A 16,813-nucleotide genomic window follows, 5' to 3' on the forward strand; every position below is an offset into this window, starting at 1 on the left:
AATCACTCATTAAAGAAAGTCAAGGCTTGCATTTTTTCTTCCCAAGTTTCCCAAGCTTGAGAAATGCTGAGTGTGTTTTTCCTTTTCGGTAGTCTGATTCCAGATCTTTGCACATTTTGTTGTAATATTTGGCTTTATCTTCTCGAGAAGATCTCTGAAATTTTCTGTTCAGTTCTTGGACTTCCTCATTTCTTCCATTTGCTTTAGCATCTCTACACTGGAGAGCAAATTTCAGTGTCTCTTCTGACACCCATTTTGACCTTTTCCTTCTCTCTTGTCTTCTCAATGCCATTTTCTTTCTTCATGTATGATGTTCTTGATGTCATCCCACAACTCTTCTGGTCTTTAGTCTTTAGTGTTTAATGTATCAAATCTGTTCTTCAGATGATCTCTAAATTCAAGTGTGATATATTCAAGGTCATATTTTGGCACTTGTGGACTTGTTTTTATTTTCTTCAGCTTCAGTTTAAATTTGCATAGGAGTAATTGATGATCTGTTCCACAGTCTGCCCCTGGCCTTGTTTTGACTGATGATGTGGCTCATTTTCCAGCACTGTATCTGACAGTGTTCTCTGCTATTCATAAGATTTTCAGGGACTAAAGATTCTGAAGTAGTCCGTTACTCCTTCTACTTAGTCTGTCTTCATCTGGAAGCTCACCTGAAATCTGTCCACCATGGGTAACCCTACTGGTATTTAAAATACAGGTGGTATAGTTTTCAGAATCACAGCTACTCACAAGCCACCATAGTACTACAAATTGACAGAGAAGTGACGACTGACAGGTGGTTGAGGACATTATGTTGAGTGAAATTAGTCAGTCACAAAAGGAGAAATACTGCATAGGGCCACTATTGTAAAATACTACAAAAAACAATCCATAATAAAGGAAGAGGAGGTATTTTTTGGTAGCTACCAGGATTTGGGGGATTGGGTGAGGGCAGGGAGGTTATGGTGGAGTACAGTGTAGGTAATAAAGTACAGGATACTTAGGGTGCTGCATATGGAGACAATACAGAAGAAGTGGGAAGGGAATACAAGAACAATGAGGATGGAAAAAACAATTAGGCAGGTTTGCATGGGCTAAGTGGGACAGAGATAAATAATGATGTATGCACAGCCTTGGATAAACAGGGATCTGGGATACAGGGATTGAGACATGGTTGGAATGGGCAAAAGGGTGGAAATAATGTTAAGATGTTTGACTGTTTTTTGAATCTTGGTTTCCCTGGCATACCATTATAAAATAGACACTTGAGGGGGAGAGAATGGAATAGCCATAAATATCACCATAGAAAGCTTGCAAGTCCATTTTCTGCCTATAACTGATTGGGATACCTAAAATGGGGCTACAACATGCCCAGTGAAGGAGGCTTCCTGCAGAGCCTTGCATTGCATAAGACCATGGATGGAATCCTGAACCCCATCCAGAATCTTCTGAGGTGGGGCATTTCCACTGGAAAGGACAAGCAGACCAGCCTGTACCAACTTTTATGAGGCATTTATGAGACTTCCCAGAGACACACACATAAACAGAGAAAATCTAATAAGGGTTTAAAATGAAGTACCAAATCCCAAATTAGAGAATTTGTTGTCAAGTTAATTTTTAGTCTGTTAGTCTTAGAAAACATATTACTTTTAAATGTTCCCCAGATAAATTTGAAAATGGTCTTATCTTACAGTGTATTTACATAGCTATTATGTGAAATATGATTCTCAAATAGATGGCTAAGGGTAGATTTATTTGGTTTGTTCAAATGACCTTGAACTTAAGCATGCATAAGAATAATTTGAGTAGTATTAAAACAGATGGCTAGGCCCTATCTGAGTGTTATTTATTTAGTAGGTTTGTCAGTTTCTTGAACTGTGGTGACTTGAATGTTGCTGTGATGCTGGAAGCTATGCCACTAGTATTTTGAATGCTGACAGGATGACCCATTGTGAACAGATTTCACCTGAGCTTTCAAACTAAGAAAGAATCAAACAAAGGAGAGGCGGACTACTTCCAAATGTTTAGACACTAAGAAGATTGTGTGTAACAGTGAAATACTGTCAGATAGTGCCAGAATATTGAATAGTGAAACATAATGAACAGCACAAGAATATTGTCACATATTGTACTGGAAGTTAAGCCTCTCAGGGTGGATGGGACTGAAAATATGACTAAGCAAGTGTTAGCTCATCAAAGTGGAGTGGACTGTGATGATGTGAATGAAGTAAAAACTCTCTGGACCTTCATCTATGATGGGGCACAACTCAAAATGAGCAGAAACAGCTGTAAACATCCATTAATAATTGGAACATGGAATGTACAAAGTATGAATCTAGGAAAATTGAAAGTTGTCAAAAATGAAATGCAACATATTGATTGATATTCTAGGCAATAGTGAGCTGAAATGAACTAGTATTGGCATTTTTAATCTGACAATCACAAGGTTTATCATGTTGGGAATTGCAAATTAAATATGAATGATGTCATATTTATAAACAAAAAGAAAATTTCAAGATGTATCATGAAGCGTAATGCTGTCTGTGATAGGATAATGGGCATACACCTACAAGGAAGACTGGTTAATATCACTATTATTCAAATTTATGCACAAGCCACTAAAGTCAGTGTTGATGACACTGAAAATTTCTAACAATTTCTTCAGTCTGAAATTGATCAAATGTGCTATCAAGATTTATAAATAATTGCTGGTGATTGGAATGCAAAGTTTGGAAGCAAAGAGGAAGAATTGATGGTTGGAAGATATTGCCTTGGTGAGAGAAATGAAGCTAGAGTTCACATGGTAGAATATTACAAGACCAATGTCTTCTTTATTGCAAACACCTTTTTCAAAATAACAGAAAAGACTACTATAAACATGGACAACACTGATGAAATACACAGAAATCAAACTGACTACATCTGTGGAAAGAGGTGGTAGAAAAGTTTCCAACCAAAGCCAAAATAAGGCCAGGGACAGACTTAAGAACAAATCATAAATTGCTCTTAGGCTGAACCTGAAGAAAATTAAAACAATTCCATGAGAGCCAAAATATGGCCTTAAACATATTCCACCTGAATTTAAAGATCATCTGAAGAACAGGTTTGATGCACTGTACACTAATGACCAAAAAAAAAAAAAAAAAACCCAGAAGAGTTGTGGAATGAAATCAAGAACATTGTAACATTGTACAGGAAGAAAGCAAAAAGGACAAGGAAGAAAGAAAAAACCAAAATGGATGTCAGAAGAGACTCTGAAACTTGCTTTTCAGAGTACAGATGCTAAAGCAAATGAATGAAATGAGGAGATAAAAGACCAGAAAAAATAAAGGGGAGCTTGAGAAGACAAAGTCAAATACTATAGTGAAATGGGCAAAGATCTGGAGTTGAAAACCAAATGGGAAAACGCACTCAGTATTTCTCAATCTTAAAGAACTGAGGGAGAAAAATCAAGGCTTGGCTTGCAATACTTAAAGGATTCATGATAAAAAAAAAGTATCAAAGAAGATGGTAAGAATATAGAGTCACTGTACCAAAAAAGAAATGGACGATGTTCAACAATTTCAGGAGATAGCATATGATCAAGAGACGATGGTACCGAAGGAAGAAGTCCAATGTGCACAGAGGGCACTGGAAAAGAACAAGGCACTAAGAATTGATGGAATACAAACTGAAATCTTTCAATAATACAAAGCTTGTGCAGTACTGGAGGCACTCATCTATGCCAAGGAAATTGGAAGACAGCTACCTGGCCAACTGATTGGAAGAGATCCATATTTGTGCTCATTCCAAAGAGAGGTAACGCAATGGAATGTTGAAATCATCAAACAATATCATAAATATTGCATGTAAGTAAAAATTTTCTATAGGTAATTCAAAAATGGCTTCAATAATACATTGATAGTGAGCTGCTAGAGGTTCAAGCCAGACTCACATGTGGACGTGGAACCAGGGATGTCATTGCTGATGTCATAGGGATCTTGGCTTAAAGCAAAGAATACAACAAGGAAGATCATTACCTGTGCTTTATTGATTATGCAAAGGTTTTCAACTGTGTGGACCATGATGAGCTATAAACCGCATGGCAGAGAATGAGTATTCTAGAACACTTTACTGTGCCCATAAGGAACTTGTACATAGACCAAGAGCAGTTGTTCAACCAGAACAAGGGGACATGGAATGGTTTAAAATCAGAAAAGATGTGTGCCAGGGTTGTATTATTTTACCATATTTATTTAATCTGTATACTGAGCAAATGATCTGAGAAACGGGGTTGCATAAAGAAGAATGTGGCATCAGGTTTGAAGGAAGAGTCATTAACAACCTGCGATATGCTGATGCTACAATCTTTCTTGCTGAATGTTAAGAGGAATTAAAATACTGATGAAGATCAAAAAACACAGTCTTCAATGTGGATTGTATCTCAAAGTAAAGAAATCAAAAGTTCTCAGCATGGGACCAGTAAGTAACATCATGATGGTGGTGGTGGTTATGTGCTATAGAGTTGGTTCCAACTTATAGTGACCCTGTATAGGGTTTCCAAGTCTGAGAATCTTAATGGGAGCAGAAAGTCTCATTTTTCACCTCTGGAGCAGCTAGTAGATTTGAACTGCTGAACTTCTGGTTAGTAGCCTAGCTCATAATCCACTACACTACCAGAGCTCCTTAACATCATGATAAATTGAGAAAAGATTGAAGTTGTCAAAGACTTAATTTTATGTGGTTCTGCCATCAACATAGAATCAAACAAGGTATTACATTAGGCATATCTATTAAATAAGACCTCTTCAAAGTGTTTAAGAGCAAAGACATCAGTTTGAAGATTAAAGTGTGCCTGACCCCAGTCATAGTATTTTCAATAGCCTCTTATACATATGAAAGAAAGTTGTACATTGAATAAAGAAGACTGTAGGCGGAAAATAATGCATTCAAGATATGGTGTTAGACGGCGGCTGGGGCTTCACCAGACACACTATGTCTGCCATTTTCAATTTTCAGAGTCTGTTGACTATAATCTTGTTGCCTATATGTACCTGTGCTTATATCCGATCCTTGACACCTAGTGTCCTGGGCAGAAATAAAACTGGATTGTTGGGTATAGTTTGGAAGTGTGCCAGAATTGGTGAATGGAAGAGTCCTTATGTTGCAGTATGCTGCACAGTGATGGCTTTCAACATCCTGTTCATACAGTAGCTTGGAAAATCTCCAGAATTTAACTGCCATCAGATTTCAATATAAAAAAGGGCTTATCTACAGAAAATAATGGAAAGAATGGTTAACCCTTTTATCTCTGAACATTGAGTGAGATACATTTCCAGTTGCTGTTCTCCAATTCTGTTATTGGATCAATGTTCAATATAAATCATCAAGATGTAACCATTTAATACTCAATGAATTTAATATGTCTGTAACAATCAACCTCAGTATTGTCACTTCAATATTACATTCTGCCAGTGTTGTTCTGTTGTACCAGATACCAATTTTTAGTTAGGTATCTCTTGGGTATATTTATAATAGAAAACAAAATTGTTAATTATTACTCAAGCTCCTTTCACTGTGATTTGGAAATGATTAATCTTTATAAAATGAGACCTTTTTTTATTTTTTGGACTACCTTTTTTTTAATGGGGGAAAAAATGGCTCAATGTATGTTGGTAAGAATTACATTTATATTTTATAATGCTTGCTTTTCCACTGGCCACACCATTTTGAATGCACGTTAACCAGAGTACTGCTACCCTTAGGAAACTCTGTAGTTTATTATAGACTTCTTAGCTATTTAAAATAAGACTTCAAATTTCTTAAGAAGAGAGAGAAACAAGATGTGACTTCAGAGTGTTATTAGGAAAATGTTCATATTTAACATAACTTTAGATTAGTTGACTGTATAGTAGCCTCTGAAACCTCTGGTCAAATATAGATAAATGTCTTGATTGTAAATTTGACCAGCTAATTATAGAACAATTAAAAAAAAAAAAAAAAAAAGATATGGTGTTAGAGACGAATATAAAAGGTATTATGTACTACCAGAAGAACAAATAAATCTGTGTTGGGAGAAGTATGACCAGAATGTTCCTTAGAAACCAAACTGACCAGACTTAGTCTCTCTTACTTCAGTTATACTGTTTGAAGGAACCAGTCCCTGGAGAATGATTACAAAAGTGGAGGGACAATGAAAAAGAGGGAGACCTCTAACAAGATGGATTGGCACAGTGGCAGCAACAATGGACTCAAGCATAGCAGCAATTGTGAGGCTGGCACAGGACCAGGCAGTGTTTCACTCAGTTGTGCATAAGGCCACTACATATTGGAAGTGACTCAGTGGCACCTAACAGCAGCAGCAACAGGTCTGGGTTGTTGTTGTTAGGTGCCGTTGAGTCAGTTCCTACTCATAATGATCCTGTATTTCCAAGGAGTGGCTAATGGGTTTGGACAGTCTACCTTGTAGTGAGCAGTCCACTGTTTTTACTGTATCACCACACCATGATTGAAAATGGTCATGTCTAACAAGATTACAGGTAATGAGGTAATGCTGATGCTGCTACCCTACAATCAACCTTGTTAACCTCAGGCCTTAACCAAGATCATTTCAGTTGGCCTTTCTATTGCTTGGTTTATTCATGATTTTATAAACTGCTGAAGCTTAGTTCATATTGGACACTTTTTCATCTTAAAATGAAAAACATGCCCCTGGATTTTAGGAGCCAGAGTGAATGTAGCAGATCCCTAGCCTTGCCTCAAATAAGAGTCAATTCATAAAAACTAAAGAACACTTTTCCTTTCCCCAGGAGATTCTCATTCTTTAGTTCTGTGTGGAGTCAGGGTATTGATAATTTTAACTCATGTCACAATTAGTTATGCTAAGCAGTCAGTATTAGGAATCAATAGTCTAGTTTAGGAAATTGTTGTTATGAAATGGTTCTGACTCATAACGACCCTGCTGCTGAGGCTGTAAGTCTTCATGAGAGCAGAAAGCCTCATCTTTCTCCCCCAGTGTGGCTGGTAGATTTGAAGAGCTGAACTTGTGGTTAGCAGTCCAGTACTTACACTACAGTGCCATACCAGGACTCCAGTTGAAAAAAGAGTCACATAAAAAATTAGTCTTTTTCATATCACTGCAGCACAGTCCGCACTAGCAAGAAGCCAGTATAAGTGAGGAGGCCAAGAGGAGCACATTTTATTAGCTCACTTTTTAATCTTACGTTTTTAATCTCAGAAGTTCAATAACTTTTTTGATAATTGTGGCATCTTCCAGAAAATTATATTACCAGTCAGATAGATGCAATCATAGGAAACTCACTAAAAGTAGCAAAAACTAGACTCCAAGATCTAATTTAGACCACTACTCTGACACTAGCTCTTCATAAAGTACTGGACAAATTGTTACCTCTCTTGAGACACAGTTTCTCCCTGTGTGAAATTAACACTTTGGGGTTACTACCATCTAGGATGGAATCACTGGATGGTTAAAATAGTTAAGTGATCAGGTACTAATCAAAACATACTGTTCTTATGGTCTGGAGTTTTAGGAGACAGGACTGGCTGCTGAGTAACTTCTAACATTCAGCATTTCAGACAAGTCTTTGAAGTTGACGTGTTTCTGATAAATTCCTTATTTCTTCTGTAAGTGAATTCTGAGGAAGAAGAGGGGAGACAATCCAGTGATTTAATAGTTCTGTTTGTTAGAATCTACCCATGAGTACTTTCTCTTTTTGAAGAGAAGACTGTGGTTCGGTATCATGTGCTTTCAAGACAGTGATTTTTCTTTATAACCTTAAACAATCAGATAATCACTTTCAATGCTAAGTATTCCCAAGCATCCTCTTGTCTGGTAAGTAAATTTAAGAACAAAAAAATCCAGTTAAAGAGTAATTTTTCTGAGAGGAATGTTGAGAAACCTAAAACTAAAAAGCATGATGTCAATCGAAATGCAAACGTTTCATCTTAAATAGGCTAAAAGCTATCCCCTCATTTAGTTTAGACAAATGAAATTTAGTCTACTGTAACAGAGCTCTTTGAGAGATGCATTTTTCAGAGTGATTAATATAGCTGACAGACCATTTCAGTGGCAATATGGGAGGAGTTGAGAGGCATCTCTGAGAGTAATGCAATTTAGTTCAGTGTGATTTTTCTCTTATAAAAAAAGAAACAAGTATTATGCTATGCTGTAAAGTCTTTGAATGTTTTACTGAACAATGGTATATTTTAATTTTATTCTTGTCTTAAAAAATCAGACAGACACTTGTCTGTCAGTTTGTCGTACTGTGGTGACATGTGTGTTGCTGTGATGCTGGAATCTATGCCACCAGTGTTTCAAATACTAGCAGAGTACATCCATGGTGGACAGGTTTCAGCAGAGTTTCCAGACTAAGACAAAGAAGAGGAGAGGCAGACTACTTCTGAAAGTTTAGTCACAGAAAACATTATGAATAGCAGTGGAGCACTGTAGATCGGACACAACTCAAACTGAGGAGCAACAATTGTAAACATCAATTAATAATGAGAACATAGCAGGCAGGATGTATTAATCTAGGAAAATTGGAAGTTGTCAAAAATGAAATGGAGAGAAGAGAACAAACAACATGGTGGATAGGGTAGAAGCGCAGTGAAGAGCTCCGTCAGCAACAACATAGAATACCAGATGAAGGAGGTTCAGGGGATGGTTCCAGAACTCTGAACCATGTATAAAGGAATATTTAGAAAGTTGGAAGGCTTACAGTCAGTGGAATTTGTAGCAGAAGCAAGAAATCTCATGCTTTCAAATCCGTGGGGCTTAGTGTCTCCCGGTGACACCATCTTGAACGGGACAGAGCAGGGGAAGGATCAGAGCAGCCACAGACACCTGACAGAACGCGGAGATAAAAATCAAGGATGAGGAAGCAGCAACCAGTCTTTTTGGAAATACAACTCCTAAATTCCTGAATATTTGGAAAGTCTGCCAGGAGGTGTAAGAGCTCCTCCAGCTCCCCTGGCTGCTGCCATTGCTCAGGCTACCAGCGACCCTGCTTTTCCCAGCATGGAAGTATGCGGCTATCCTCATATACTCTACCCCAACAATACCAAGAATTGGAAACAAGGGCAGGGAGTGTTAGCAGACCCAGCATGAGTGGCACTTTAGAGGGCTTGCATTGTGCTTGGGGCACTGAGAGCAGATTGCTATTCTGCTGGCATGAATCAGAGCCCAGGCAGAAGGTTCCTGCTCTTGTACTGGTGGTGTCTTACTACAGGGCAGAGAGGGGCGGAGGGGTGGCCATTGTACAGAAAATTTCTGCCACTTTCCAAAATTTGTCTCTGGAGGGCCCATCAGAAAGTGAAGACGTTTGTTTTCTGAATTCTTAACACTCTCAAAATCCCATACGTTTATTATTACCCTTCACAATTCCCATCCTACTCCCACTGAGAAAAGCATTAATTCATTGACTCCATTCGAGTATGATTATATTCACTTGAATTTATCATCACTTAAAAATGTATACTTTGCATCAAGTTTTATTATTTATTAAATAAAGATCCAAATTGGAAATGGAAAAAAAGAAATGGAAATTATAAGGATCAATATCCTAGGCATTCGTGAGCTGACATGGACTGGTATTGACCATTTTGAATCTGATAATCATATAGTTTCCTCTGCCAGGTATGATCAACTGAAGAGGAATGACATCACATTAATTACCAAAAGAACATTTCAAGATCTGTCTTGAAGTAAAATGCTGTCTGTGATCAGATAACATCCATATGCCTATAAGGAAAACTGGAGTCTTGATGTGACACTGTGAGTTAATGCACTGGACTGCAAAGTCGGCTTGACTCCCAAGGACTGTAGTTCAAGCTCACCAGCCACTTCTTGGAAACCCTATACAAGGTCGCTATGGATCAGAAATAAGGCACTTAACAACATCAACAACATAAAGAAGACCATTTAATACCATTATTATTCAAATCTATGCACTAAGAACTAAAGCTGGTGATAGCAAAATTGAAGTATTCAACCAACTTCTTCAGTCTGAAGTTGAGCAAACATTCAATAAAGACATTCTGGTGCTTAGAATGTGAAATTTAGACACAGAGTAAGGATCAGCAGTTGGACAATATGGTCTTAGTGATAGAAATGATGCTGGAGATCACACAATAGGATTTTGTGAGACCAATGATGTACTCATTGCAAATATCTTTTTTAATCAACAAAAAGAGGACTACAGGAGCAGTGTGAAGAAGAGGCAAGGATGACCCCTGGATCAACCAAAGCCCCCGCATGGCTGGATCTCCGTGTCCAGCACCTGCATCCCACTGCAGAAGCCACCATGCCCAAGAGAAAGGTGGAAGGAGATGCTAAGGGAGATAAAGCAAAAGTGAAGGATGAACCTCAGAGGAGATCCACAAGGTTCTCTGCTAAACCTGCTCCTCCAAGGCCAGAGCCTAAGCCTAAAAAGGTCCCTGCAAAGAAGGGATAGAAGGTACCCAAAGGAAAAGGGGGGAAAGCTGATGCTAGCATGGATGGAAATAACCCTGCAGAAAATGGAGATGCCAAAACAGACCAGGCACAGAAAGCTGAAGGTACTCGGGATGCCAAGTGCAGTGTGGGCATTTTTGATAACTCTGTACTGGTGATTGCACAGTTTGAAACACTATTTTTTATCAAGTTTTATAAAAATGCAGAATTTTGTTTTACTTTTTTTTTTTTTTTTTAAGCTATGCTGTTAGCACACCAAACGCTTCATTGTTTGGGGGGAAATGGGCAAATGTCACTACTAGAGTGTCTCCAAAGCTGGATTCATGTGGAAGCAAACACCTTTCCCATCTAGTTTTGAGAGACTCCCTCTTGGTTCTCAGGAAGAGGGAGTCCCTGATGTTAACACACATTAGCCGCCTTGGCACAAATGCTGGGTGGTGTGGAAAAAGTACAGTTTGTTTTACATCTTCATATCCTCTTCGTGTTCTCTGCCTTCAGCATAGGCTTGACTCCCATAACCCCAGAGATCTGTTGGGACTTAACCTCAGATAACTGGTGATTCATGTGTCAGGCATTCTGGACTTTCCAGCGGTGCCATCTCAGTGGCACCCCTCAAAAGAACAGTGATTCCTTTTTTTAGATTGTGGGTCTTCAGATTGTTAATTCTGCCATTTTCAGAAAGTCACGGTCAGCTCATGAAAAGCTGTTAAACAACATGCTCAATGTGAAATGTCAACCCTCACTCTAAACTTTCCATGTTCAGAGCATGAGAAGAAGACTGGGTTTTACAGTGGCTTTCTGATTTTGGTAGTCCATCTAAGAAAGGAGTTTGAAAGTTGTTGTATACTGTTAACAATTGTCTGCCCATGTCTGCCTGAATACCATGATTGTTTATGAAAAGTATCTTTAATAAAGCTGGATACAATTTGGCTTGGGAAAAACAACAACATGATACACATAGATCTCACCAGATCTGCTGCACAAGGCCTTATTAAAGTGTTCTAGAGCAAAGATGCTAGTTTGAAGGCAAAGGTGTTCCTGACCCAAGATCTGATGTTTTCACTATCCTCATGTGCATGTGAAAGTTGGGCAATGAATAATGAAACATGTAGAAGAATTGATTTATTGACTTAGAGTGTTGGAGAAGAGTATTAAAAGTACCAGGGACTACCAGAAGAATAAACAAACAAATCTATGTTGGAAGAAGTCTAGCCAGAATGCTCCTTGGAAAGTGAGGCTTTGTCTCTCATACTTCAGACCTATTATCAGGAGGCACCAATCCTTGGAGAAGGGCATCGTGCTTTGTAAAGTGGAGGGTCAGTGAAAAAGAAGAAGACCCCCGATGAGATGGATTGGCCCATTTGCTACAGCAATGGACCCAAGCTTAATAACGATTGTGCAGATGGTTTAGGACTAGGCAGTATTTTGTTCTGTTGTGCATAAGCTCTCTATGAGTCGGAACCAATTTGTTGGCACCTAGCAATTTATAAAATAGTTCCATATATCTTGCTTATGAAACTTTAACGATGATGATTACAAATGGGGATGAGATGTGGTACTGGTCACAGGAAAATGAGGAGAAAATGTGAATGGTATGATTGTATGTTTCAATGGAATTTTAGTTTGACATATTAACAAAATCATGGGTGAACTACTTCATGGTAAAAAGAACAGTCAAGATTTATCATTATGCAGCATTATATTTATTTTAAAGATTGGCCTAAGTTAATGTGGTCAGTAGTCCCTGTTATTAAATTCCTAGGCTTTCTTCAACTACTTCTCATTATTATAAATTGACATTCTATATACATATTATATATGTGTGTACATATGTAATATGTATATAGTTCAAACGACTTGCAGTTCAAACGACTTTGTAGTCTGATGCATTAGCTCAAAGCGCCACACCAGGATTCCATATATATACATATATACATATACATGTTAGTGTGTGTTTAAAAATATGTTAATTGTATCCTTAAAAAAAGTTCTTAAGTATAGAAGTTCTGGATTAAATTCTGTAAACATTGTTGAGGAATTTGAAATATATTTCTAAATTTTACATCAAGAAAATTTCATAGAATTCTACCAAGAATTTGAGTAAGTTCATTTCCACAATATTGCTAATATTAATAACATTTCCCCAACTTGTAAAATTGAAAATATTAGTTATATAAAATACAAGCATTGACTGTATACTAAAGTAAAATTAAGCTATCATCTTTTATCCTCCAAAGAGCATTACTAGACTTGGTAATAATAATTTATGATACTTTCTTGCCCATTTTATGTACATTTAAGTGTATGTTTATTAAAAGACACATTACAGAGGTTGTTAGATACACATTTTTTTGATTAGTTACTTATTTTCAAATACAAATGTGTCTTGAAAATTTGATAGTCATAATATGATATGATGCTCTAGGATAAGCACTGAAATTCTAAGTGCACGATCAGCTGTTCAAATCCACTAGCTGTGCCTCAGAAACCCTATAGAGGTTCACTATGAGTCAGAACTTAATTGACAGCACTTAGAAAGAACAATACGCATGTATGTGTGTTACACACATTTAGGGGAAATGACTACATAATTTATATAAGAGTGATTGAAGCATCATTTATTTAACGGTACTTCATGCATATGTTCTTAGGTTGTTTACAACGTTATATTATTGAAAAATAACGTGATATTTCTATCAATGTTGCACAAAAGGAGCCTTGAAAGCACAGTGGTATATGGTTATTAGTTCTCATGGATAATAGCAATCAACTCTTTAATTATTATTTATAATGTTTAACTTCAAAATTAGGATGTAAAAGTGTCTGTCGACTTTTTTATACTTTTCCAATTACTGAATTATTTATTTTTATATTTGCATTTCTTTGGTCTTGGTTAACATCTTCTCATATTTCTAGTTAGAAGTTGAAATGGCAGTTAAGAGCTCCCTGGTGGTGCACTATTGAACAGTTCAGTTGCTACCTGGAGTCAGTGTCAGCTTCATCAGCCTCTCTAGGTCTCTGGGTCAGGGGGGACCTGATTATCTATTCCTGTAAAGGGTCTAGTCTGGGAAACCCTATGGAGTGGTTTTACAAACAGGGTCACTGTGAGCTGGATTCACTTGATGGCACAAAACAACAAAAAATATATAGCTGCCCAGTGGTGCTACAGGATAAGCACTGGACAGATAACCTCAAGGTCAGCAGTTCATACTCAACAGCCACTATGAGGGAGGAAGATGAGAATTTCTGCTCTCATAAATATTTGGAAACACTATACAGGGTTGCTATGAACCACAATTGACTCAATGGTAGTTGTTTTGGAAAGAGCACAAATTACCAACTGGATGCTTGAATTTATTATTATTATGGTTTTGGTGAAAGCTAGCACAGCAAATTTAAGTTTCCGTTTAAGAATTTCTGTACACTTTGCACAGTGGCATTGTTTATCTTTTTTGCAATGTGTCAGCATTTTCATTATTTCCATCCAAGTTGCTCTGTTTTCTTTAATCCAGGTTTTCCTTTTTCCCCTACCCTTCATATTTTTGCTTTTTGGTACATATTGAATATACAGTTTCCTATAAAGGGTTGCTATGGGTCGGAACCAACTCAATGTTACTCAACAACAAAAACAACATAGATGATTAATTAAAGAAGCACATTACTCATGGAAATGATTGTTTATGCTGTGAACCAATATTGCATTTGGTTGAAAGGTGACCTCCAGGAGAGGGTTTCGCTCCAAGTGTAAAGGGTATCTCAGGGGAATAGTTTTGGGATTTCCTCTAGTCTACAGTGGTCTAGTAAGTCTGAGCTTCTTTAGAAATGTAAGGTTTGTTTTACATTTTGCTCCCATCATCTGGAACCATCTATAGTTAGAAGAGTTGGTGGTGGTATCCAGGAACAATCCAATTCTTCTCTTCTCAGGCTAGCTGAGGCCATGGTTTATTTGAGATAGTAGTTCTTACATTCTTTCCTTCTTTGAGTTTCTTGTTTCTTTAACTTTTGCTTCACATAAGTACAGGCCAATAGATATATCTTAGATGACCATGCACAAGCTTTTAAGACCCCATGCACTACTCATTACACTACGTTGCAGAACAACATCTTTATGAACTCGGTGGATTATACCAGTTGAACAAGTTGTCCCCTGAGAAGGATACTTAGCTTCTTTGAATTCTATCAGAGATAGTGTGTAAAACCTAATCTATTTTTGCCTTGATTTTCCCATCTGTAAAATAGAAATAATAAGCATACTGCACTGATAAATTAGCAATAAGGATGAAGGTAAATCACTTAGAGAAATGGCTGGCACAGAATAAACCCCACAAACATGTGTGCCATGATTGTTTAGTGGTTAGCCTTTCTTTGTTTATGCATACTCATATTCTGCAGTACTTGTCTTTTGGATAATTTGTGTTTTCTTACTGACTTGTAATATACATACTTTAAGGGACTCTGGTAGCTACCATGCCCTATCCCGTTGGGGGTCTTCCTTTTTCTCTGAAAGCGTAGTGATTACAAGTAGGACTGCTAATGTCAAGGTAAGCAGTTCAAAACTACCAGTGGTTCTGTGTGAGAAAGATGAAGCTTTCTGCTCTTATAAAGATGTACAGCCTTGGAAACCCTATGCAGGGTTGCAATGAGTCGGAACCGACTCCATGGCACCCTGCTAACACCACCACCCTACATCCTTGCATATTGCAGGACTTTGACTGTAAAGATAATCTCTCCCAATGTATAGTGTGAGCTTAACTTGATATTTTTCTGACCATAGGCATTTAACAGTGCTCATAAAATCAAATATATTCATTTTCTTTATGGTTTCTGTGTTTTCAGTAATAAGTTCTCTTTAGTTCTTGTAATAGTTATATAATTTGTAAAAATTTTATCTCATTTGATTACTTATATTTGTAAACTTTGTGAGTTAAAAAAAGACTTATTATGGAGTTTCTAAGTAAATATATTGGACAATCCATGGTTTATTTAATTCAAATGTCATTACATTTAATGTCTTCGCGTGGTGCTGAGGGCTAATGCACTGTACTGCAAGGTCGGTTTGAACCTCAAGGTCAGTGGTTCATGCACAACAACCACTCCTTGGAAATCCTGTACAGGGTTGTTATGAGTCTTAACCAACTTGAAAGCACTTATCAACAACATATACATTCTCATACACATAATTCCAAATATACATGTATGTTTCTTGATTCATATGCTCCACTGTAATGTTTATTTATTCATAGGTATCATAGATCTCAATAATTATTAAATACAGTAAAAATGTAATAGAGAAGATTTTTATTGTTGTTCAGTGTTATAGAGTCAATTCTGACTCATAGTGACCCTGTCTATATAGTGTTTGTGAGGCTTTACATCTTAGCAGGAGCAGAGTGGTTGATGGGCTTGAACTGCCCATATTGTGGTTCGAAGTCCAGTGCTTATTTTAAGGAGTCAATGCACTCCCCATAGAGAAGGTTGTTGTTGGTAAGTGCCGTCAAGTTGATTCCAACTCACTGCAACCATGTATAGGGTTTCCAAGGAGCAGCTGTTGAGCTTGAACCACTAATCTTGCAGTTCAAATGACTTTGCAGTCTGATACATTAGCCCACAGCACCACAACAGGACTCCATAGAGAAGGTAGACTCTCATATTTTATATTTCTCAAATATTTTGCTATTTTTTTATTTTTGTTGCTCTCCATTCTTCAATAAACTGTTGATTTTACTGTTAACTTACAACTTTTGCATTTATATTTATAGATGAGTTTCTCTTTTCCTACTGTACCTGCCTAATTTTCACATTAGAGCTATTCTACCATTGTTGAGTGGGTTTGGAGTCAATTCATGTTTTTGTGCTCTGCAAAAAATGTGCTTATTATATTAATAAAATCTTCATGAAAATAGAGTAGATATTTTCCTAAGTCAAATCTTGCCAATGGTTTTCTACTAGATGTATTTGTAACTATTGTTTTAAATTCTGTAGAGTGTTATGCTTTTTTGATTACTGAGATTTCTACTTATTCTCACATTTAACTTATATTGTCTTTAAATTTGTACATTTGTCTGATTATTTTTTAAAACTGTTATTATAAAGTTATACATTGTTGTTGTTGTTGTTGTTAAGTGCCGTCGAGTCGGTTCCGACCCATAGCGACCCTGTACAGGGTTTCCGAGGGTGTAAATCCTTACGGGAGTAGAAAGCCTCATCTTTCTCCCGCGGAGCGGCTGGTAGTTTCGAACCGCTGACCTTTAGGTTCGCAGCCCGATTCGTAACCACTACGCTACCAGAGCGAGCAAATTAAATATTTTTAATTGTTTACCTTTAATAATGTTTTTTTCTCAGTGTTAATTTTGCTTATCTGTATCATGGCCTTTA

General features: G+C 37.2%; 1 protein-coding gene across 1 annotated transcript; it reads left to right on the forward strand.

Moving 5' to 3' along the window:
* Nucleotides 1–4,962: 4,962 nt before the first annotated feature.
* On the forward strand, nt 4,963–5,181 carry LOC102841621 (protein kish-A-like). The gene has a single exon (XM_006868719.1). The coding sequence runs from the start codon at nt 4,963–4,965 to the stop codon at nt 5,179–5,181; it is 219 nt and encodes a 72-aa protein (XP_006868781.1).
* The last annotated feature ends 11,632 nt before the right edge of the window (nt 5,182–16,813 follow it).

The sequence above is a fragment of the Chrysochloris asiatica genome, unplaced genomic scaffold (assembly GCF_000296735.1).
Source record: "Chrysochloris asiatica unplaced genomic scaffold, ChrAsi1.0 scaffold00123, whole genome shotgun sequence".
NCBI lineage: Eukaryota > Metazoa > Chordata > Mammalia > Afrosoricida > Chrysochloridae > Chrysochloris > Chrysochloris asiatica.

Excerpts from the sequence above, each read along its gene's own strand:
- LOC102841621 (XM_006868719.1), top strand. The coding sequence starts at position 4,963 with ATGTCTGCCATTTTCAATTTTCAGAGTCTGTTGACTATAATCTTGTTG.